Here is a 25,045-nt window from a genome sequence, read left to right as displayed (position 1 = left end):
GAATTACCCTCCTAAATTCCCAGAAGGAAAAGAGAAAAGTTAGTATTCAGTTTACAGAATTTCATTTTAAATTATATACATATATGTAATAGCACTGAACTCTTCAGTGCTGCACCTTACTTTCACCGTACATTTGATTCCTATTGTTATTTTGGACATAGGGTTGGAAGCTATGACAGATACACACAAGTAACAGAAGGTCAAACATATTGGAGTTTATTTCTCTCACATAAAATTCTGAAAATGGTGCTTTTGTCTTGTAAGTTCTTCAGGAGAAAGGCTCATTCTACCTTAATGCTCTGCCACACGATATCCTCCTTGACCCTGTGGACTAGGGTGTGTCAACAAGTCCACAATGCGGCCAACAGGACAGGGGAGAAGAGTATAAATCCCCTTCCTTTAGAATCCAATCCAGACATATTACATAGTACATCTGCCCATATGTCAGTAGCCATAACTTTATCACATGGCCTTACCTAAATGCAGAGAGGTTGAGAAATGTCTTTTGTTGCATGCCCAGCTAACCACTGAGGGGTTTTATTTTTAAAAACTGGCAGAAAATGAGAACGTGTACTGTAAACAGCTAGCGATGCCATAAACCTCTTCAATAAGCTATGCATATTTATGCCATTTTTATCTGCCACAAAATTTTTCTTCCTCACAATTACTTTTACAAGGACCAAAACATGCAGTTATACAGGGTGTACACTGAACAATTTACATGGCTACACATGACAATCCTGCTTATGACATTTTAATTATATCTATAATTTCATTAATGCTGACTCTTTGGTTATGAGTGCAACCTTTGTAAATATTGGCTTTATTAAATAAATATAGAGATAAAATAAATATACAGAAATTTATTAAATAAATATACACAAATATAGAGATAAAAGCAGAAACTGAAACATACTAGTTAATTTTTAGAAAGTTATAAGAAACAAAATAAGAAATAAAAGTAAAGGATAGATTGTTGCAAGCAGGAAATGCTGATATATGCTGCTTTTCATTCAAGGAAAATTATAAAAGGCTAAGGAAAGATGAGGCTGTTCTTAAGGAAAGTATATTTGCTATAACTATACATGAGGTTAATAAATTTCTTTTTTAAAATAAATTTTAAATGCAGTAACTATCTTGAAAGTAGTAATAAAGCATATGCAACTTACTTTTTCACTTATGGAAATGCTGTAGTCCATTGGTTTTTGTTCTAGGCCACGGCTATTTTCAGCATGAACTACAAACACATTGTTTTCATTTTTTAATTTATAAAGAAGATGCTGAAATTCAACTTCAACTTCCAGAGGTTCAATTCCATAAGAAACATTTTCAAGTTGCAGCAATCCTCTGTAAAAGTAAGGATAACAAACAAGTGGTTTTAGTCAATTTTATAAAACTGACAGGATCAAAGAAGGAGAAAATACGCACCATCTTTGAGTATAATATTTTGACCCAAAACCTTTATATTTGGAATATGACTCTGAAGAGACAAAACATCTCAAACCACAAAATTAACTTCCCATTTCACTTTCTTTATGATTATAAATGCAGCAGAAATTATGCAATCAGTGCTAGGTATAGTGCACAGCATTAACAATGATCAAGTAGTTCCCCGTCTTCCAAGTCAGTGACATTAAGAAGGCAATATAGAAATCATGATGAATTTTTCTCTGGTTTGTACTGCCTTAAAAAAAAAATGATTGCAGTGCTAATATAACTAAACTAGAGGCCCAGTGCACAGATCTGTTCACCGATGGGGTCCCTCAGTCTGGCCTGTGTCATCTCACAATCTGGGATCCCTCAGGGGATATCACAGTAATGCAGTGAAGCAGCAGGCAGCTGGGGAGGAGCCCGAGCCCAGGCCGAGTGCCACTCCTGCTCATCCTGGCCCCGCCGCACCTGCCGCCGCATGCTCGGTAGCACTGCTATGGAAGCAGAAGCTGTAGCAGCGCTCGCCAGCCATGAGCCCGGCATCTGGCACCCGCTGGTCAGCGGAGAGGCGCTCCTGCTGTGGGAGCACGCTGACCACCAGGGGGCAGCTCCTGCATTGAACGTCTGCCCCTGGTGGTCGGTGCGCATCACAGCAACCGGTCAAATGGTCGACCAGTCGAACAGTTGACCGGTAGTTTAGGGTTTTATATAAATAGCAATTTTATTTAAAAACAAAATTTCACAGTAGTTATGAAAAGGTATTTATTTTGTTTGTGCATATAGCCTAATAAGAAATTTAAAGCAAGATTTTAAAGAGTAAAACAACTTTTGTAACTCTTCTTCCCTGAATATAGGTAATAGTTCAAGTGACTACTCCCGGAAAAAAACAAATTTCAGGGCTACATGTAAAAGCACAGAGGCACTTTTTTTGTAAATCAAGGAACCTATGATACCAATTGTGAATGAAAAATTTCCTGATATAATGGGAAACTCTTTAAGCACTAAGGATGAAACCCTACAATTCTCAGAGACTTTTAAGACACTGATATTATTAGAAAAATGAATACCATATTAATAATTATTTGTTTATACAGAATTGACTTCATCTCTCTGAAAATAATTTTCCTTGAGAAAAGCATGCCTTGTTTATATTTATTTCTCTATATCTCCAAACATTGGCTAGTAGCTGGTACATGGAAGGTATCAAAATATTCTGTTTGCTGAAAAAAATAAGCTATCCTAAATTTAGCTTTTCAAACTTCCTGTAGTCAAGCATGTTCAACTGTCATTTCCGTAGTTAAGAAAAAAAATATAGAGAGCAAGGATGCCAGAAAATCCAAACTTTCAAGGAGGTAAGAAATTATCTGGTCAGTGAGAAGTAAAAGGACAGCAGAGTATAACTGAATAATTTCCACATGGAAATTTTCTTCCAGCTTCACACTTAATATCAACAAAACAAATCCAAAGCAGCCAAATATCATAACTATGATGTTGGCATATCAACAGTAGAAAATACATAACCGCAGTCCAGAGCACGTGCTGAGTATGACAATGGAATTTGGATATCCTTCAACATATCCTTCATAGTAGCACTGAGTCTAGAAAAGTAAAAAGTAAAGTGGTTACTTAGGAATTGAAAAAACTTTCTAATGATTTCTTATTTGATAAAATGTTCTGAATATTTTTCCAGGCTACACAATATATATCAATATGAACAAAGCAATATTCATATAAAAAGTCACCCATTTGCCACTTTTACTGTATGAACTACTCTTAACAGATTAATACTGGGGATTATTATCTTACATCATGCTTCCAAAATTAATTTCATATTTTTGGTAAAATTATTTCCCAGTATATAAATTTGGGTCATCGATTAAAAGACTAAGATTATGAATCTTAATTTCTTTTAAATCTAATATTCTGCTAAAAGGAAACATTTAAAATATAAGGATAGAGGAAGAATGAAGAACTAGAAAGAGATATAATAAAACAACAAAAACAAAAGGGTGATTTTGAAACTATACTAATACAAAAAAAAAGTTGACGTTAGGCAAAAAGCATGACTAGAGATAAAGAGGGACATTTCAAAATGATGTTTCAACTCACAAAGAAGATATAAGTACCCTAAATTTGTATTCCCCTTAATAACACACCTTGAAAATATATAAAGTCAAAATTGAAAAAAAATTCATAAAAATAGATATGTATTTTTATAGTAAAAGGTTTTTAAACACACACTTCTGTCAGCAACTGATAAATCAAGCACTGAGAATTTATAGAAGATTTGCACAGCATGTTAACAACCTAATACAGATAGAACACTACACTTTAAAACTTGGATAACTGGAGAGCATTATGCTAAGTGAAATAAGCCAGTCAGAGAAAGATAAATATCACACGATCTCACTCATATGTGGGATATAATGATCAACATAATTTGATGAACAAGAATAGATCGATCTAGAGACAAATGGTAGGGGAGGGGGACTAGAGAGCAACCAGAGGACTTATATGCATGCATGTTAGCATGGCCAATGGACGCAGACACTGGGGCGGTGGGGTCTTGCCTGGGCTGGGAAGGGATAGGGGAGGGGGTCAATTGGGGATAAAGGAGACATATGTAAAACTTTAGACAATTTTAAAAAAACTGCAGAATACACTTTCTTTTCAAATAACCTGGATCATTTACAAAAATGAAACCATATTCTGGCCATAAAACACAAGAATAAATTTTAAATTATTGCAATCATACAAAGTTTGGTCTCTGATCACCGCATAATTATGTTAGAGATCTAGCAAACATCGTCACAGAAAAAGAAGAATATTATATAATTCCCAAGATTCAATAGTGTTATAACGTTTGGTAAAAATCATGTAAGATTTATTAACACATTGCTTTATGTTGGAGCCTAGGAGAGGAAAGAAGAAGAAAAGGAAACTGATGGTCCTATCCAATATAATAAAGTAACATAGTGTCCAATTCAATAATTCAACACATTTTTATTATACTAGTATGCTAACTATGTGTTAGACATTTTTCTAGGTATTGGGGGTACATCAGTGAATAAAACAGACCAAAACCCTGGCCTCATGCAAGATTATATTGCACTGGAGAAACAGAAAATAAAGTAAATAGACAAAATAGATGGCACATCATATGTTGATACCATTGGGGGAAAAACAAAACAGGTAAAATAAGAGAACTAAGGGTAAGAATGCAATTTAAAATCGGGGTTAGTCAAGGACTAATGGGGTGATTCTGAGCAAAGATCCAAAGTAAATGAAGGAGAAAAACATGTGCTATTTTGGAAAAGAGCAAACATCTGGCCCTAGCACGGTTTGGCTCAGTGGATAGAGTAAGGGCCTGCAGACCAAAGAGTCCCAGGTTCAATTCCTGGCAAGGGCACATACCTGGGTTGCAGGCTCAATTCCAGCCCTAGTCAGGGCGCCTGCAGGAGGCAACCAATAGATGTGTCTCTCTCACACTGATGTTTCTCTCTGTCTCTCCCCCTCCATTCCACTCTCCCTAAAAATCAATGGAGAGCAAACATCTGGATTAGAGGAAATGGAAAATGCAAAGTTCTTGAAAGAACATGTCTGGTGTGTCTGAAGAACAGCAGGGAGAGAGATATGATTGGAACAGGTAAGGTAGAGACTAACAGGAAATGAGGTCAGACAGGAGAATAGGACCAAACTGTGTAAGAGCTGTAGTATATTGAAATGACTCTGGTTTTCATTTTGTGAACATTAGGTGGTCGTCCCATGGAAGTTCTGAGCAGAGAAGTGACTAGAGGCCTGGTGCACAAAATTCATTGATCCTATTGACTAGACTTCAATAGGATCAATCTGGTTGCTGTCTCAAGAACTGACTGAGGGGATGGCAAAGTGTGGAAGTAGAAAGATTATTAAAGTTCTGGCAATAATCTATAATAATAAAAGCATAATATGCTAATTAGACTGGACAATCAAACAACCTTTCAGACTAAGCCCCGGCGGTGGAGGCCAAGGCAGAGGTGGTTAGGGGCAATTAGGCAGGCAGGCAAGCAGTTAGGGGCAATCAGGCAGGCAGGCGAGCGGTTAGGGGCGATCAGGCAGGCAGGCAGGCAAGCAGTTAGGAGCCAGCGGTACCAGATTGTGAGAGGATGCAGGCCAGGCTGAAGGACCCTTTCCCCCTTCTACCACCGCCCCCCTGCACAAATTTTGTGCACTAGGCCTCTAGTCCAATTAAATAAGATGCTTACTTGGAAAAGAGTGGTTCCAGTTGATGGAGACAGAGGAAGAGGGTAGAGTACAGATATACTATAATTTAAAGGGTAGATTCAGTAGAATTTCTTTTTTATCTCATGGCACACATAAACCAATTACTAAAACTCTGCAGCACAGAAAAAAAATACATTTTTTGCCGATCTGACAAAAAGATAGGAATAATTTTAATTCATTCAGATCAGATGGCCATTCTCGTGTTGGCAGTTGTCATATTTCATTTGATGATCTAAGGGAAAAGATATCACTGCCTCAGACTAAATAGTCAGGTATTGCATGTTTTAAAAATCAGTGTGGGCCCTAACCAGTTTGGCTCAGTGGACAGAGCGTCAGCCTGCAGACTGAAGGGTCCCAGATTCGATTGCGGTCAAGAGCATGTACCTTGGTTGCAGACACATCCCCATTGAGGAGTTGCAGGAGGCAGCTGATCGATGTTTCTCTCTCGTCGATGTTTCTAACTCTCTATCCCTGTCCCTTCCTCTCTGTAAAACATCAATAAAATATGTTTTTAAAAAAATCAGTGTGGCACACTGGTTGAAAATCACTGGAATAGAGGGTACAAAAAGGAAAAGTTTTCAATCTATGATTTTATGTCCAGTAATATTTGTGTTTGTCTTAATTTTTATGTTCATTAAATCAACAAAATACAAACTAGTTAATTAAGTGGTAATATGTTCTAGGCAGAGTAGAAGATGTTGAGTCATTCTAATTTTCTTTAATTTACCAAGATTTCAGGAAAGTCTGAAATTAGGGGAAATTAGGCACACACAATAATGGATTCCTTAACTATATCCCCTGTGAATAAAGTCTGCTGTATTAGAAAAGAATTTCTTCAATGTAAAAAAAGGTTTTTAAAAAGTCTGTATAACATAGAACTTAAATCTTACCTGAATATTTGAAGAATGAGAATTCACAGATCCTTGTTTATACAAATAAACCATAAAGTTCTCTGCTAAAAAAAATCTGAATGTAAAAAAGAATGAGAGAATTCTGAAAGCTATTTATTTTGAAACATATAAAGCAGCAGCAAGCAAGCTAACACCCTCAGACCAAATCTGACCCACCCTCCTCTGTTGGTAAATAGTATTATGGAAACACAGCCACAGCCATTGACTTCCTATGGTCAATGGCTGCTTTCCTGCTACAGCAGCAGAGTCTGGTCATTTTGACAGAGACTTATGCCCTCAAAACTATTTACTCTCTGGGCTTTAGAGAAAAAGTTTGCTAACCTCTGTTACAGACGATATTTTCTCTTGATGTTTATGTAATTTTTATTCAAAGGAATACACATTTACTCAAAGTACTTGTCCTATCTTAATGGACTCCTTCGAAGAAAATAGGGGGAAAGGAACTACAAGATGAGAGAAAAGCATTTTAAAATTTACAAAGATATGAACTGGATGTAGGATTATGAGAGTTGTCTGTTCTTTCATTTTTCCTAAATTGTATTACCATGAATACACATTTCCTTTAAAAGAAGTGGAAGAGTATTGTGTAAAAGTCATATGAATCAGAACACAGGCACTGAAACTACATTCTAAGTTCAACCTTCTCTGGTACCGCTGCCTGTATTTACCATGTTATTTTAGTTAGGCTTCCTTACCTCAAGCTCACTCCTCCATCCAATGTAACATAACCAGACCACCCAGACTAGTTTCTGCTGGGAATTCTTCACTAAAACTGATCTCATACAGGTTACTTACCTAATGACCCTCTAGTTGTGAAATCCAAAAGGCAGTTTGAAGTTAAACAACTGTAATGCACTTCCTATTGCTGACCACACTCCTCTTCTTTAAACCATCTACTCAACTTCAATCATACCATTTCCCCCTGGTTTTCCTCATATCGTTCGACTTCTGAAAATCCTTTCCTCTGGATCCTTGCTTCTTCTCTTAAATGTTTCCATGGCATTCATCTGTGGGTTGTTTTTCCTTCTCACCTTTAATATTCACCCCCACCTCTATAGATTTATCTTGTTTCTTTTTGGTGCTTCATTTATACTTAAATTAAAAAATGGCTTTAAAACCCACACCTCTCTTCCATGTTCTAGACCAGTGCTCAGCAAACTCATTAGTCAACAGAGCCAAATATCAACAGTACAACGATTAAAATTTCTTTTGAGAACCAAATTTTTTAAACTTAAACTATATAGGTAGGTACATTGTTATTAACTTAATTAGGGTACTCCTAAGGCTTAGAAAGAGCCACACTCAAGGGGCCAAAGAGCCGCACGTGGCTCGCGAGCCGCAGTTTGCCGACCACGGTTCTAGACCAAATCTACTTTCCAACTAGACATTACTCCTGGGACCTCCCACAAGCACTTCATAAACAACCTCTCCAAAAATGAGTCCATATTTGCCTTGACTCAGGTCTGTTCCCCTTCTCCTTCACTGCCCCCACTGAATCTCTGCCACAACTCACTATCTAATCCATTAGCTAATCTTTATCCTGCCCCCTCAGTAGTTCTAAAAAAAAAAAAAGGCCTTTCCTCTACACAGTCATAGTTCTGCTTCTCGTTATTTCTCACATAAGTTATTTGCAATAACATAATTGGCATAATGCTGTCATAATCATTATGTAGGCAATTTCCCAAAACAATATACACATGCTCTATCCATATCCCATGCTCCAGTCCCTAAATTTCTTACCACTATTCATAGTCCTGATGAGTTGTTCAAATGCAATGTGCGTTCTCTCACTTTGCCTTTGACAGTCTTGAAAAGTTGTTTGTGTTATCATTTACCATATTCTCCCCTCTGCCTATAGCAGTGGTTCTCAACCTTCTGGCCCTTTAAATACAGTTCCTCATGTTGTGACCCAACCATGAAATTATTTTCATTGCTACTTCATAACTGTAATGTTGCTACTGGTATGTATCATAATGTAAATATCTGATATACAGGATGGTCTTAGGCGACCCCTGTGAAAGGGTCGTTCAACCGCCAAAGGGGTCGCGACCCACAGGTTGAGAACCACTGCTCTATAGGAATAGTTTAATTCTTCTTTTACTCAACACCAGTCTTTGGCATCTTACACTATAAGTCACTTGTTTACACATCTCTCTTTAAGAAACTTCCCCTCAGCCAAAAAACTTTGTTTCTTCTTTCTTTGAAAGCATTCATCTGACCTCCTCTTTCTTCTTTCTTTGCCCAATATTTTTGGTAAGTTATTTACACTTACTATTTTTGGTCTCAAATTAGCCTCTCCTTCATTCCATGTAGTCTAGCTTTACACCCAAAATTTAACTAAAATTGACCTCTTGAAAATCATAAATTACTTCCTATCCAGCTTTTCACAACTGGGTTTCCATTAGAGAATTAAACCTTACAAAAGTTATTTCAATTATTTTCTCAATTCTCTGAAATATGATACAGAACTAGTACTATTTTCCATAAGCTATTCACTAGTTCCCACACAGTGTATCATCTAATTTCTGTATTAAATCTCTTATTCCATATCCTGATGGTGGACCTAACTCCCTGATCAAATCTTAATACAATCAGTTACAGACTTAGTTATTTTGATATCCTGCCTTGATTATACAGGTCCTGCTGGTTCCACCAACTTAAGATCTTATCGATTAAAGTTCAGGAGATTAGTCTCTATTTTTTTTGTTTGTTTCTAAATCCCCTTGTAACAAAAGGCTAATTTCATGAAGCATTAGTACCAAAAATTTCATTAATTCACAGAAGAATATCCATTCATCTGAAACAACTAAAAATGTAATAACAATGATATTATTTTAAATAGCCCATTTTTATTACAAGTAAACAAATTCATATAAATAAAAGAAATCCAAAACTAAAGAATAAAAAATGTACCTTTGCTTAAGGTGAACAGTATATGGCTTCTCATCTATTGGAATAATATAAGATATCTGTTTCTAAAAAAAGATCCAAAAGAACTGAGAGTAAAGACAAATGAAATAGAAATAACAATTTTACACCAATTATTCCCTCCAAACAATGCTTAAAATGTCATTAAAATATCTCAAATTATGTGATTTTAAATCTGCAACAGCATATCAAAAAATGTAAAGACCAAAGGTAGATTAATGGTTTCTTAAATGAGTATTTCTCTAGCATCCTGAGGTTTCCGTTATATAAAAGTATTTACCAGTAGGTTTGTAAAATTGGTTCTTTGTACGAAGGACAGTCCTTTTTCACCTATCTAGATCTTTTCAAAAGTGGTGGAAATTGGCAGCTGAGGTACTATTAGTTTAGAATGATATTTGTCACGCCCCAGATAAAATGCAGAATGTTATATAGGAGTACTTTATAAATATGGTTAAATGGAGCCATTCTAGCCATTTTTATAGTTGTGATGCACAATGTAATATAAATATGTATTCCTTCAGTAATATTTGTATAGTTAATTGCCCATGATGAACAAAAAATGAGTATTATCACTGGTATTATTTGAATGATTAGAATAAGATTCAGTGCCCATATCTTAACAGTTCAGTTATTGCCAGGGCCATTCTCACCCTTTCAGAGCGAGTCACATGCAGGGTATGTGAAACCAGGGGTGGTTTATTATCCAGTCTGCCTCATCCTGTTCATAGGTATTTATTTACTAATGATTTTCTTATTAAGAGTTATGAGGCAAGAAAATGAAGTGCTTGCTCTTCATTTACTAAATAATTGTAAACTCAGGTTTTTCATCAAAATAAAAATTCCATTGTTTTATGTTTTAAAATGTTTAGCATTTATCTATTATATAATACATTATATTTCCACACAAAAAAATAGGCCCAATATGGGGACTTATACAGTATTAGAAATCTATATGTAACTGAATTTTAAGCTCTTCTAAAAGAAGAGCCTATATGCTATGCTGGAATGTCTACTTAGGTGGCATCATTGGGATAAGAAGATATATCTATATCAGTGAAACTCACTCCAGTAGGTACAAAAATCATTTCAACCATTGGTCTAAAATGTATTGCCTGTTTCCTATATTTTTTTGAATATGTTATTGATTTCAGAGAGAGGAAATGAGAGGGAGAGAGAGTGAGGAACATCAATGAGGAGGGAGAATTATTGATTGCCCACTTCCTGCACAACCTAGCCTGCAACTTGGGCATATGCCCTGACCAGGAATCGAACCGTGACCTCCTGAGCCACACCAGCTGGGCTTGTTTCCTATATTTTTAAACAGGAAATCCTTGAACAAAATTTGTACTGTTTTCAACTCTATCACTACTTTTTTAAAAGTTAAAACATGGGTGGCAATCCTATCTAATAAAAGATTAATATGCAAATTAACCATCACTTTTCGATAAAGATGGTGGCGCCCACAGCCAATAAGGAGGGAGTATGCAAATTGATGCAACAAAGATGGTGGCGCCAGCCAGAGCCACAGAGCCAAGCCCGGGGCCGGGGGGGACAATCAGGCCACCACACATAAATGTTATGTCCACACATAAATGTTCATAACAGAACTATTCTAATAACCAACATCTGAAAACAATCCAATGTCTATCAAGTGGTAAATGGATGAACAAATGTTAACCACATCTATTAAGAAATAATCATTAATGCCCTAGCCAGTTTGGCTCAGTGGATAGAGCACTGGCCTGTGGACCAAGGGGTCTCAGGTTTGATTCTGGTCAAGGGCATGTACCTCGGTTGCAGGCTCCACCCCGGCCTGAGACTTGGCCCGGGCGAGTGCAGGAGGCAACCAATCGATGTGTTTCTCTCACATCAATACTTCTCTCTGTCTTTCCCCATCTCTTCCACTCTCTCTAAAAATCAATGGAAAAATATCCTCCAGAGAGAATTTTATAAAAATAAAAGAAATAATCATTAATAAACTACTGATCAGTGCTACCAAATGGACAAACCTAAGTGAAAGAAGCCAAATGAAAAATGTACACATCATGTATTTTCATGTATATGAAATGTCCAGAAAAGGCAAAATTATAGAAACAAAAACAAACCAGCAGTTGCCAAGGGCTGAGAATGGAAGCAGGGAAAAACTGCAAATAAGCATAAGGGAACTTCTTATGACAACTGAAATGTTCTAAAAGTAGACAGTGTAAATTTATATAATTCTATTTATGTACTAATAATCACTGAGTTGTATACACTTACAAAGGGTGAATTCTGTGGGGTGCAAACTATCTACACTAATAAAAGAGAAACATGGTAATTAGCGTACGACCGCTACCCTTCCCATTGGCTAATCAGTGAATATATACAAAGTAACTGTCAGCCAAGATGGCGGCCGGCAGCCAGGCAGCTGATGCGAACAGGGAGGCTTGCTTCCTTCAGTGACAGAGGACTCCAACGTTCCCCGGCGGCCTCTGAGCTTCAGTTGGAAACATAGTAACATTTATAGAAGATAAACAAAAGCCCAGAAACCTCCTGCCAGTCAGCCGGGATCTCAGAGCTGGAGTCGCAACATTGTTTCGAATACAGAAAACAAAGGCCAGAAACCTGCTTTCAGCGGAGCCTCAGAAAGAAAGCCGGCTCTCAGCTCCAGTGACAGCCATAGAAGGTAAATAAATGCCAGAATAAAAAAAAAAGAATAAAAGGAGAGGTTTGGAGCTTCAGTCGCCCGCCAGCCTGAAAACGGCCCTCAGCCCCTCACCCAGACTGGCCAGGCACCCCAGTGGGGACCCCCACCCTGAAGCAACAAGATGGCGGCTAATTTGCATACTGAAGGCAGGCGGCAGCAGGCAAGGCTGTCTGCGGTCTGGGACCTGGATCTGTGACCCTGCCAGGCGGGATCAGCGGAGCTGCGAGGCCTCCCGGCACCGGGATCAGCGTGACAGGGGGCAGCGCCCAAACCCCCTGATTGCCCTGCAGCTCTGTGTGTGACAGGGGGCAGCGCCCCAACCCCCTGATCGGCCCTGCTCTGTGGGTGATAGAGGGCGGCGTCCCAACTCCCCCTCACGGGCCCTGCTCTATGTGAGACGGGGTAGAGCCATACCTCCCCATCGGCCCTACCCTGAGTGTGACAGTGGTGGCACCCCAACCCCCTGATCGGCCCTGCTCTGTGTGTGACAGGGTGTGGTGCCCCAACTCCCCTATTGGCCCTACTCTGTGCGTGACAGGGGGGAGCTCCTCAACCCCCTGATCGGCCCTGCTCTGTGCGTGACAGGGGGGAGCTCCCCAAACCCCTGATGGTCCCTGCTCTGTGTGTGACAGGGGGCAGCGCCCCAACCCCCTGATCGGCCCTGCTCTGTGCGTGACAGGGGATGGCGCCGCAACCTCCCCATCAACCCTGCCTTGAGTGTGACGGGGCAGTGCCCCAACCCCCCAATCGGCCCTACCCTGAACGTGACTAGGGGTGGCATCGCAACCTCCCCATCCGCCCTGCTCTGTGCATGACAGGGAGCGGCGCCCCAACTCCCCAATCGGCCCTGCTCTGAGCCCGACCAGGCGCTGCACCTAGGGATTGGGCCTGCCCTCTGCCACCCGGGAGCAGGCCTAAGCCAGCATGTCGTTATCTCCTGAGGGGTCCCAGACTGCGAGAGGGCACAGGCCGGGCTGAGGGACCCCCTCTCCCCCCCCCCCCCAGTGCACAAATTTTTGTGCACCGGGCCTCTAGTGTCTTAATAAAAGTGTTAAAACTAAAGTGTTATCAAAGTATTGACCATTTATAAGCAAGGCTTGATTCATTGTATTTCTTTTTTTTAATCTCCTAAGACACTTAGCATAAAGCTATACACACTAGTCCAGTTAAATATTTGTTAAATGGATTGATGAAGATAAATTATCTTCCTTTCCGACAAAAACAACAGAATAAAAAGCTTACTCTCTCTCTCTCTCTGAGAACTGGTAGATGTGGTGGTAAAGATTGAGGCAGGAGGCTTTAATTAAAAGAGATTCTTCATAACTGTCTTGGAAAAATGTATTCTCCTCATATGAATCATCGAGATATCACTCAGATAAGACCCTATTTCTTCTACATTGTTTTCTGGATTTGAAGTTTTAGTAGTTTGCCATAAGGTAATGACAAATATTAAACAAACAGAACATCCTAATGTAAATATTTGATTTTACCATAAAAACTTTAAATTCCTTATTAGAAGTAATACCAGGAACATATTCATACTTTGTAGGGTTGATATATTTCATCACTATACAATAAAATAAGAAATTTATATAATAATATTGATTGTGAAAAATATATCTTACGTTTTCTACTTCTGAATTATTACTTGTATTTGCTTGGATTTTCTCTGGAACTACAATCTGTAGAGATGAATTTTGAAAATCTTAAGAAATAAAAGAAAACAGTTAGTAACCATGTCTTAAACCTAACTAAATATTTGTTGATGTTGTTTTGTAAGATTCACTTATGCAAATATGAGTTATCACTGTATATTCCTATAATAATCTTTAAAACAATTTAAAAACAGACAAAATAGTTATAAGACACCATAAAAAGCACAGGGGAAAGTATCAACTTACACAAAATTTGCTGTTCCCAGAAAACAGAATAGAGCAAAAATAATCAAAGATAAACTTCAAGAAAACTTTCCTGAACTAAAATACTTGAAACAATAGACTAGAAAGTATTATAATAAAAAAACAATAATAATTAATTAAAATTCAAACTATTCTACTAAAATTATTGGTTGCCTAAAACAAAGAAATAATTCTATGGGCATATGAGCAAAAAGAAAAAAAAGTCATATTGAACATACAAGGAGAAAAGCAAATTGGCTTGTGAATTTCTTACAACAGTTTTCAATGTTAAAAAACTGAATAACAATGTCTTTTTTAAATCTTCATGAAAAAAATATGGAACCAGGAATTTTTTTACCCAGCAAAACTGTTACTGAAATATGGAGTCAAAAGATATTTACAAGCAAAATCTCAAAGGAATATAGTTCACATGTGCCTGTCATACAAGGCAAATGAACTTCTCCGAATAAAGATATCAACAGATTTGAGGGGAAAGGTCTAGTAGTAGAGAGCATTAAATAAACTTAAATATAGAATAAAGGTTAAAACTGTGGGAATTGTGGTTATTTAATAAAATGCAAATGTTATAAACGATGATTATGTAGGCATAATAACATAGTACAGCAAACAGGGACACCATATGTGTATACTGATTTTCTTAAATTTATTGCAGCATGGTTCAAAAAGTGTGACTTAAAGCTGAAAATCAAGTGGTGTATCAAAAACATATTGTTTAATGATATAAAGGTATAGAAGAACTAAAACCATAGTCATGTAATAAAAGGGAGAGCAGGCCAAAGGAAGAAGTAATAAGATACTAAATTTCCTAAGCACTCACAGTGAGGAATCACTAGTTACTACCTAAATGAAGGAGTAACTCTATTATATAAAACAGATTAAAAATATAACAAATAAAGAGAAGAAAGAATACACAGGCACCCAGAAAGTAAAGCAAGTTACAGATTTTTATGGTAAAAGACTTTTTACTAAAACAAAAGCATGAAATCAATAATGTATGGCATAAATAAGAATCACTCAGATTTAAAATCTGTCATATCAATAAATGGAAGTAGAATGAAGTGACCAACTAAAGGAAAAATCCTCGGATTGGATGCACACAATCAAAACCCAATTATTTAGACCTGTGAAATAACAAATACTGGATCTAAGCTAACCCTAAATTTTGAAGACCTAAAATATGACTGTGGTTCACTTCAGCAAAAGATGTATGCTTACCAGGAAGTCAGGTGATTAATGGAATTTAGGTTCAGATCAATGCATGTACTCATGGGTCTACTAGTCAATCCTATCACAAATTGCCCAATTATTCAAGTGTGTGGAAATTGATCTAATCAATAACTTGTGGAATCGCCATCTAGCCTACCTAACCTACAGGATGAGGATTATTACAGTAGGAAGGGCCGGACAGAAACCTCTGAATATCTTTGCACCATCACCAAACCAAACGTCTTTCTGAATCCAGAAAGCAGTCCCACTATGAAAAGATTTAGAATATACAAGGGCAGTGACCTCTATTATATTCCCACTTTATTTGTTTGATCTGTGCAAATGATTTAATAGAGAATGAGCTGTTGTAAGTTTAATCAGTTGATGGCTGAAATAACACTCTTCCAAGTAAGGTCTCTTTACTGAAGCAAATGAACACGGGCATTGGCATTGATAGGTTAATGAAATACAGAGGTGCTGACAGAGAAAGGTGCCATTTTCTCTGTCCCAATAAGCAGAGAATTGCCCCAGCAAGTTGGCATTTTCACCTGGCAGCATACCCTCACCATCCATATGGCCTCGGGTTATATATATATATATATATATATATATATATATATATATATATTGATTTTTTTACAGAGAGGAAGGGAGAGGGATAGAGAGTTAGAAACATCGATGTTTATCGAACAGCTGCCTCCTGCACACCTCCGACTGGGGATGTGCCCGCAACCAAGGTACATGCCCTTGACCAAAATCGAACCCGGGACCCTTCAGTCCGCAGGCCGACGCTCTATCCACTGAGCCAAACCGGTCAGGGCACGGCCTCAGGTCTTTATCGTCTCTGGTTCCGCTCCTGCCTAGACCCTAAGTACCACACTGGGTGGGAGACAGAATAATCCTCCCCAGGAACCTGTGAACCTTCAATCGCATGGCAAGTGGTAACTGAGAAATGAGTTGGCTGGCCAGCTGACCTTTAAGTACAGGGAATATCCTGGATTACCTGTAATTTAATTCCAATGAGAAGGAACCTCACCAGAAGAGGGGGCGCAGAAGAGTGAACCCCCGAGATGGCAGTGCGCAAAGAGCTCAACCCAATGCTCCTGGCCTTCCACAAGGAGGAGAGGGGCCACACGCCAAGGCATGCAAACGGGCACCACAGCCTCCGGAAGCGAGGAGCGCCGGTTTTGTGGGCTTTCAGTGCAGTGTCGGGGTGCTTTTGCGGGGGGCAATGTTGAGGCGCTTTGGCGACGCACACGGCAGGCCTACACGCCAGGGCCAACCTCGGAGTCGGGATGTGTCCTTGAGCTCTTTAAAATCCGCCCCCGCTCGCGTGAGTCACTGGGAGGCTGGACGCTCCCAGCTGCCGGGCTACACGGCGAACGAACCTCCACGGCCCGCAAGGACCCCGGGTTTCCATCGGGTCGGGCCGCAGGGGGACGGCAGTCCTGGGACCCGTGGAGAGAAGGAGAAACACCTCCCTCCGCTGCAGACGGACCGGCCGCCCGGCTTACCGGGACTTGCCCGCAGCAGAGCACCGAGGCCCGCGAGCAGCACCACCGAGCGGAACATGCTGGCTCTTCTCCGCTCCGCAGCGTCCGGGCGTCCTGTGCAGCCGTTGGGCGGTGCCTGCGGGGGCCTCGGGGCGCCGCTGCGAGGCCCGGACCGGCGCATCCCCCGCGCACGTTCCCCCGCACGCTCAGTTTGCGCCGTTCCCTGCACGTTTCCCCGCACGTTCCCCCCGCACGCTCCCCACCGCACGCTCCCGCCCCGCACGCTCGCCACGCACGCTCCCCCCGGCCCCTCACGCTGCCCCGCACGCTCCCCGCCCCCCCCCCCCCCACATGCTCAGTTTGCGCCGTTCCCTGCACGTTTCACCGCACGTTTACCTGCACGTTCCCCCTACGCTCAGTTTGCGCCGATTAAAGTGCCGGCGGCTTTAGGATCAGCCCAGCCCTAAACTCAATCTGCTGGTTTTCCAACCCAGCCGCTCCTGTCCCGCCGTCAACCCCCAAACACCTGTCCTTCCTATGGATGGACCTGGAAGAACTATCACGCCTGTTATATGCTGTTTTGTAGCAGACGCGTCTAGGTGCCTGGGAAGTGTAATCCTTTCTGAATTTCAAACTATACACTATCAGTGGTCGGCAAACTCATTAGGCAACAGAGCCAAATATCAACAGTACAACGATTGAAATTTCTTTTGAGAGCCAAATTTTTTAAACTTAAACTATATCGGTAGGTACATTGTTATTAACTTAATTAGGGTACTCCTAAGTCTTAGGAAGAGCCACACTCAAGGGGCCATAGAGCCGCATGTGGCTCGCGAGCCGCCGACCACAGCACTAGATGGTTGGGTGAAGATGTGGTACATAGACAATGGAATACTACTCAGCTATGAGAAAAGGTGAAATTCTGCCATTCGTGACAGCACGGGTGGGTTTTGAGAATGAAATGCGAGGCAAAATGTCAGACAGAAAAAGTTAAGAATCACATGATTTCACTCGTAATGTATAAAATTGAAGGCAACAAATGAACAAACAAGTAAAGCAAACAAACACTCACAAACACAGACAACAATGTGGTGGTTACCAGCGGGAAGGAGTGTGGGGACTCGTAAAGGATCAAGGGCGTCAAATACATGGTGAGGGGAGATCTGACTTTGGTGGTGGGCACACGGTGCAATATGCAGATGATGTACCGTGGAGTACACTTAAAACCTATTTAATCTTCTTAACCACTGTCACCCAAAAAAGTTTAATTTTAAAAAAATGAAAATTTAACAAAACTATAAAAACAGATCCAGAGATAGAGAAGCATTGATCAGACTGTCAAACCTCAGAGGGAAGATAGGGGAGGGTGGGGGTAAGGGGGAACGATCAACCAAAGGACTTATATGCAAGCATATAGGCCTAACCCATGGTCACAGACACCAGGGGGTGAGGGCATGAGTGGAGGTGGATGGGGGTAATGTGGGGATAAGGACACATATGTAATAACTTAATCAATAAAAATTTTTTTAAAAAAACGCAGACACACACAAATATATATATATATATATACATATATATATATATATATTCACTTTTACTAAAGCTGGGTTTCTTTAAGAATAAACAAGAAGAAACTAATTGGTTTCTAAAACAAAACAAAACTAGATTCCAAGAATAGGAAAAGTGAGGTGTTGATATTTTTGGAAAGAGCTAGGGTTTTTGTTTTGTTTGTTTTCCTGGACCTACTGTCCAAAAGCACTCTGTAACCAGACTACTCTTTCTTCCAATCACTCTGGTTCTCTGCAGGGCCTTGGCTACAATTCATGTGATGTCACTGTTACAGTAATAAGTTTAGTGAGTATAAGATAGTATAATCAAATTTCATTTCTTTATTAGAGTGAATTTTAAACTTTACTTAGAAGTGAAACTTAACTTGTGTGTGTGTGTGTGTGAGACCCTGATAAGTAACTTGTAACGCCCTGCAAACTAACTCCTGACAAATAACTTGTAACTCCTGACCAACAACTCCCAGCATGTTAACTCCTGATAAGTACCTTGTAACCCCCTGCGTGAGTATCCTGATAAGCCCAGAAGGCCTCCGGAGCACACTGACATGAGACACTGAAGAAGCCTGTTATAGTAATAAGTTTAGTTAGCATAAAGTAGACTCCATTTTGTATTAGCATAAGTTAGCATAAGTAGACCCCATTTTATTCTTAGACCAAAATTTGTAAACAACTCCAAAAATAAGATGTATGTATGATTGATAAGCTTTGAACATGGTCACAACTTCCCCGCCTGAGTGTATACCTAGATAACAGGGTGGCACCCGTGTATGGCACCCGATATGAGACACTGAAGACGCCCAGCTTCAAGGATTTAAGGAGAGCAAATCTGCTGCGGTTCAGATGCTTGTCTGCCCTCCACAGACAGGATGCTCTCCTCCCCCGCTGGAAACTGCCAAACTGCGAAACTGCCATTCTTGCTCTGCCTGAGCCCAAACTGCTAGAGGCCTCTCTTTGAGTCACGAGACTGACCGAGCTCCTTGCCGTGGCGTATTTTGACGACCTCCATGTGTCTCCTCTGTCAGCGAGTGTCTCCAGGTGGCCTGCCAAGGACTGAAACCCATCAGCTCTCTGGTAAATAAACCTGTGTGATTTCTTGCATTGTTTATCTCCTGTGTCTCTCTCTCCTTAGTTTTTGGTTAAGCTCGGCCATATTAATTAATAGTAAGTACCCTTTGACGTTTGTATTGGTATATCCAAATGAAATGAACTGGGTCACCTGTGCATACGTTCCTATAGATAATTGGAACAGTCACTCTCTTATTTAGTAACTTTTCAGTTCAATGAATTCATCTATGATGTGAATGAAACGAACAAGATTCTTATCTATAGTTATATATGTATGTTCCAGTAGAACATCCTAGCCAAATTCCTCAAAACAGTATTCATCATTTTTATTAAGGTATTACATATGTGTCCTTATCCCCCCATCACTCCCACACACCCCCCTCATGCCCTCACCCGCCTGTTGTCTGTGTCCATTGGTTAGGCTTATTATATGCATGCATAAAGTCCTTTGGTTGATCTCTCCCCTTTACCCCCACCCTCCCCTACCTTCCCTCTGAGGTTTGACGATCTGATCGATGCTTCTCTGTCTCTGGATCTGTTTTTGTTCATCAGTTTATGTTGTTCATTATATTCCATAAATGAGTGAGATCATGTGATATTTATCTTTCTCTGACTGGCTTATTTCGCTTAGCATAATGCTCTCGACTTTCTACATTCGGAACCCAGGCTGCCACCTATCTTCTCCTACCCCCAACGCTTTGGCCACCATGACTTCTGGTCTTTCCTGAGTGAACACTGGCTTATTCCCTTGGATTACAATGCCTCCCCACTTCCAGCCTCACCCTTGTCTCCACCTATACTAGTATACACTATCTTTTAATTCTTTTCAAATCCCAAATAATGTATTCTCATACTAGTTAACAGAAAGGCAGACACACAAACTAAAGGCACAGGGGCAGACACAGAAAAGCTCACTTAGGGAATTATACATCTAAACTTGACACTCAAGATGCTATTTTATGAATGCACAGGGTTTCAACAGGGCAATCTAAGCACCCCCTCACCACCCTCCAAAATAAAAATATAGCATGAGCAAAAGCAAGGCAAAAAAAATATACACCTCGCTTGTATTTCAATAGGAATTGCTCTTAGACAGTCGAGGCAAAAATCTGGTTTCATAGCATTAGAACAGTTACAGTAAATACTTGTCAATTAGTAGTATTTTAAATAAATTTCTAATTATTTTTTTAAATTGTTTTATTGCTTAAAGTATTACAAAGAGTATTACATATGTCTCCTTCCCCCCCGCCCCTTGACATTCCCCTGGCCTCCCCTACCCCCCAGTGTCTTGTGTCCATTGGTTATGCTTATATGCATGCATACAAGTCCTTCGGTTGATCTCTTACCCACCCACCCCAGCCTTCCCGCTGTAGTTTGACAGTCTGTTAGATGCTGCTCTGCCTCTGTATCTATTTTTGTTCATCAGTTTCTAATTATTTATTTCCCTCTCCTCAACCTTTAATAAATCTTTAATAGAGCAGATTTTATATCAACCTTCCTGTGTATATGGCTCTCTCCATAATAGGAGGCGATCCAATCGAAAACTTACACATCACACTACCTAAAATGGTACCTACAAGATGGCAGAATTGACAACATTTATGGAATTTAATAAAATCTGATTTGTGCTTAGAAAACCTGCATTGTGTTTAACTAGATGGTTAGAGACCCAGGCATCTGTTTGATAGGAAAGGAAAATGCAATACCCTAAAGAAGGTAAGTCTGTGAACATATAGTCAAAGTTATATCACAGTTACATATAACTTACCCTTGATTATTAAGACATCTTCAGCAGATGACAATGAAGCCCTATATTTTCAAATTTTGAAGTGGCATCTGTGACCATGAAATTTTATAATTTTTAATAGTAATCAAAATAAACCAAGGACGAACCAAAGTGAAAAGCATAAATTTCTAAATATACAGGGTGTCCCCAAAATGCAGACATACTTTAACAGCTGATAGCTCAGTTTTTAAAATGAAATATATTTTAATAAATACTGCCTTTATAATTATTCAAAAGTGTGTATTTACATTTTGGGGACACCATATTCATATAAGACAAAGAATTTAAACTGATCAAGTAGTCTTTTAGAAAAACTTTCTAAATATTCAAAGATCCAAGGAATCATCTCATTCTGAGAAAAGTTTTCAATTACACACTTAATTACTGATTGTAAAATCCCAGTAATGAATTACAATTGCAAAAATTGAGATTATATGAATGAAAGACAAATATTTTTTCTTTTTTTAAATATTTCTTTTATTGATTTCAGAGAGGAAGGGAGAGGGAGAGAGAGAGAGAAACACCAATGATGAGAGATCATTGATCGGCTGCCTCCTAGGGGGATCAAGCATGCCCTGACGGGAAATTGAAATGGGACCTCTGAGCCACACAGGCTGGGTTTTTGTTTTTAATATATTTTTATTGATTTCAAAGAGGGAGAGGGAGATAGAGATGGAAACATCAATGATGAGAGAGAATTATTGATCAAGAAATACAAATATTTTAGTCTTATATGAATTCATTCAGGGACTTAAATTGAAATGAAGATTCTTCATTGGGATTGTTTATAACTTTTAATGTATATCTGATTGTTAAAATTATGTACTATCTCCAGAGAACTGAAATATGTCTTCTTCAAAACTGTTTTCCTTTAATAACATTGTGTATAATTTGACAGGTCTAAAAATTAGTGAAATATCTGTAAAAGATTGACTAGTACAGTAGATTAGCCTAGTATAAGTTTTAATTAATAAGGTCATAAACAGCTGAGTAGGAAGTTACTAGGCAACACAAACAGAATTTCAAGTAATTTATTTATTGTAAATGTTATATTTGCATATGTATATATACACAAACCAAATTTTCTTTGAAAAACTAATGAAATTCAGTTAATAAACCTATTATTAAACTTTATTATGAAAGGTTATGTAAAATTTTTAGGTGCTTAAAATTTTACCATCCATCACATTTCTTCCATAGTAAAAATTCATTTTTAACAGTTGTGAGAACTCGTAGACACCACGTAACATTTTTGTACTTAATTAAGAAAACCTTTTCTTCCTTTCTCTAGCCTAATTCCTTTGAAAATATTAGTGTCAAGAGAGACCTGTTCCAGCACACTTTAGTAAATGTAAACATTCTAAATTATATTAAAAGCAAGCTTTAAAGTTTCAGATTTTACACTTAAAGTGCTCATGAAATTATCAAGTGGTTTTATAACAGCTCAATTGATTGAACATACAATTGTTCCTGCTTTATACAGCCATGAATCAACAGCATTTATCTGATTAGTTCTATTAAATACTTCGTACCTTAAGGTTTATACTTTATTAAAATAATGCTATTGTAAAAGGATGTCATGTTTTAACATGATTCACAATAGAATTCTATTAAATTAATTTTTCTAATATTCATTATCCATAGATAGATCCATAGACTCTATTATCCACAGAATCCATAGAATCACTTATCTATAGAATGAACATAAAAGTAGAAGATGACTGTGTGTGAAAACACACCTATATACCTTTAGTGTATTTTGTACTTAAAAATATTATGGACCTTAATTGTGGGATTTGTGCATTCTTTTGAAAACAGAATAAACTTTTATTCAAGAATCTAGCATATGATGATTATTAGTCTGTGCAAGATGAAAAATATTATATATTATTGGCAGTAAATTAATCAGTTTTCACAGGTATTAGATTATCACATGTTCAACCTGAAACTACATTAATGATAACTAAGATCAAAATTCATAATTACATTTAAGCATATAATGACAAAACTTAACCAATACAGTTAATTTGAGGATTATTACAGTAACATGTTCAAAATAACAATCCATGTTAGATACATTAACTTCACAGATGACTGAATGCAACTTATTCAGTGATAGAAATGAAAATGTTATTCTAAATTCCCTGACTTTGTTGAACTTCTTATATTTCTCAATTCCCATTACTCAATTTCTGTTTTTCTGTGTTAACAAAGTTTGTTTTGTGGTGTTTTATTTTCGTTCATAGTTGCAGCAGGAGGAAAGGATTTTCAAGAAAATATCAGGAAAAAAACCTATTAGCTTCCCTGAAGATATCGGCAAAAGGAAAGGTAAAACAATCAAGTGAGGGAACTATATAAAGGAGGTGCAGGAGCAGGACGAACAGGAATTAAATTTCCCTGAGATGATACTTTTGGTTGGGGTGGAGGTGGCCTGTGAGAAGAAAAAAACAGTTAATCATGTGTTTAGATGGAATGAAATGCTACATTCATTTCAAACCCAATGTAACACCATCCTTAACATTACTAACCATTCTTAAGGATACGTTTTATTCTGAGATTATTATTAATCTGATATGCAAGAGTAAAGGTCTTCAAACAAAGTCTAAAATGGATACTTACACTAAATTAATGCTATTCTATAATCAACAATGTTGTGTGGAGGTTCTGGTTTATGTTTTAAAAAGAATAGTGCAGCCCTGGCCTATTTGTTGGGCTCAGTTGGTTGGGCATCGTCACATGCAACAAAGAGTTGCTGTTTTGATTCCCAGGGCATATGCCCAAATTGCGGCTCGATCCCCAGTGGGAGACCGGGAGGAGGCAGCAAATCGATGTCTCTCTCATATCGATGTTTCTCTCTCTCTCTCCCCCTCTCCCTTCCTCTATCTCTAAAAATCAATAAAAATAAATAAATAAAAGAATAGCATATGAAATTCAAAGGACAAGTAGTAAAAAGCAAGTGAGAAAACTATGTGATTAAGCAAGCACCCCTTGTGCTGTTAGGATTTAAGGGCAGGAAATTATGTAAATATAAATCTTATATATATGCACATCACTGAAATTCCTGTTCTCTCAAACATAATATCCACTCTAATAATTAAACTGGCTATAACTTCTATACCTGTCCTTCTCAATCCTCATACTTTAACCTGTGGATACCTTTTCCTTAACCACTTTGATCAATTATAGTATACCACTAATCCAATAACACACGACATTACCAGGTGAATATCTGTCTCACAAGGTTTACTAGTATATATTCTTCCCTTTATGCTCAATTGGATTTCAACACACTCTTATTGTATGATAAAGATTATACATGAGGACACGCCTCAGTGTTGCAATTCAACTGTAATTTCAAGGACTTTGGGAGGTGTAAGAGATGGGATGCAAAATACAGTAATAAATTTTTTCCTTTTTGCTGATTTTAAACCCATCTTTACTGAGTCTTTAATTTGATTCTTTTTTAAATTAAAAATAGAAGGAAAAATATTAGACATTATCTCTGAATTTCATTCTGGTCAAGTAATCTAAGCAACTTCATTTCAAACCTTGATGGGAACGGCTGAGGCTGCTTCGCTGCATATGTCGGTACAGGAAATCTGTTTTCATATGCATTCTACAAAAGAAAAAAGTTATTACCACAATGCACTCATAAATATATTTTCTATTCAGTTAGTTACTTTCCATATAAAAGTAATCAATATATTTAAAATCAATGAATAGACAACTTACTTATAACATTGACATTTAAAAATATTTTACTTATTTAACATCTTTACCACTGAATAT

The 25,045-nt window shown here is 38.4% G+C and overlaps 2 protein-coding genes across 3 annotated transcripts in view; both read right to left on the bottom strand.

Moving 5' to 3' along the window:
* The window catches only part of ADAM32 (ADAM metallopeptidase domain 32), a 99,647-nt gene extending 82,686 nt beyond the window's left edge, over positions 1 to 16,961 (bottom strand). Inside the window, exons 1-6 of the mRNA XM_070408445.1 lie at positions 16,859 to 16,961; positions 13,845 to 13,924; positions 9,519 to 9,580; positions 6,585 to 6,660; positions 2,953 to 3,029; positions 1,170 to 1,347 (exon numbers count right to left, since the gene is read on the bottom strand). Coding sequence (XP_070264546.1) covers positions 1,170 to 1,347; positions 2,953 to 3,029; positions 6,585 to 6,660; positions 9,519 to 9,580; positions 13,845 to 13,924; positions 16,859 to 16,916 — 531 coding nt within the window. The 5' untranslated portion in view covers positions 16,917 to 16,961. The remainder of the gene's footprint in view (positions 1 to 1,169; positions 1,348 to 2,952; positions 3,030 to 6,584; positions 6,661 to 9,518; positions 9,581 to 13,844; positions 13,925 to 16,858) is intronic.
* A 4,820-nt stretch (positions 16,962 to 21,781) lies between these two features.
* Positions 21,782 to 25,045, bottom strand: part of ADAM9 (ADAM metallopeptidase domain 9) — a 102,183-nt gene continuing 98,919 nt past the window's right edge. The window contains exons 20-21 of one of the 2 annotated variants that reach the window (XM_070408442.1): positions 24,805 to 24,872; positions 21,782 to 23,687 (exon numbers count right to left, since the gene is read on the bottom strand). In XM_070408442.1, the coding sequence (XP_070264543.1) occupies positions 23,594 to 23,687; positions 24,805 to 24,872 (162 nt within the window). In that variant the 3' untranslated portion in view covers positions 21,782 to 23,593. The remainder of the gene's footprint in view (positions 23,688 to 24,804; positions 24,873 to 25,045) is intronic. The other variant, XM_070408441.1, reaches the window with a different exon arrangement.

The sequence above is a fragment of the Myotis yumanensis genome, unplaced genomic scaffold, assembly GCF_028538775.1.
Source record: "Myotis yumanensis isolate MYYU_CA2020_CCGP unplaced genomic scaffold, mMyoYum1.0.hap1 SCAF_3, whole genome shotgun sequence".
In the NCBI taxonomy this organism is placed as follows: domain Eukaryota; kingdom Metazoa; phylum Chordata; class Mammalia; order Chiroptera; family Vespertilionidae; genus Myotis; species Myotis yumanensis.
Note: the sequence above shows the minus strand (reverse complement) of the source record. Positions and strands in the feature narration are given on the sequence as shown.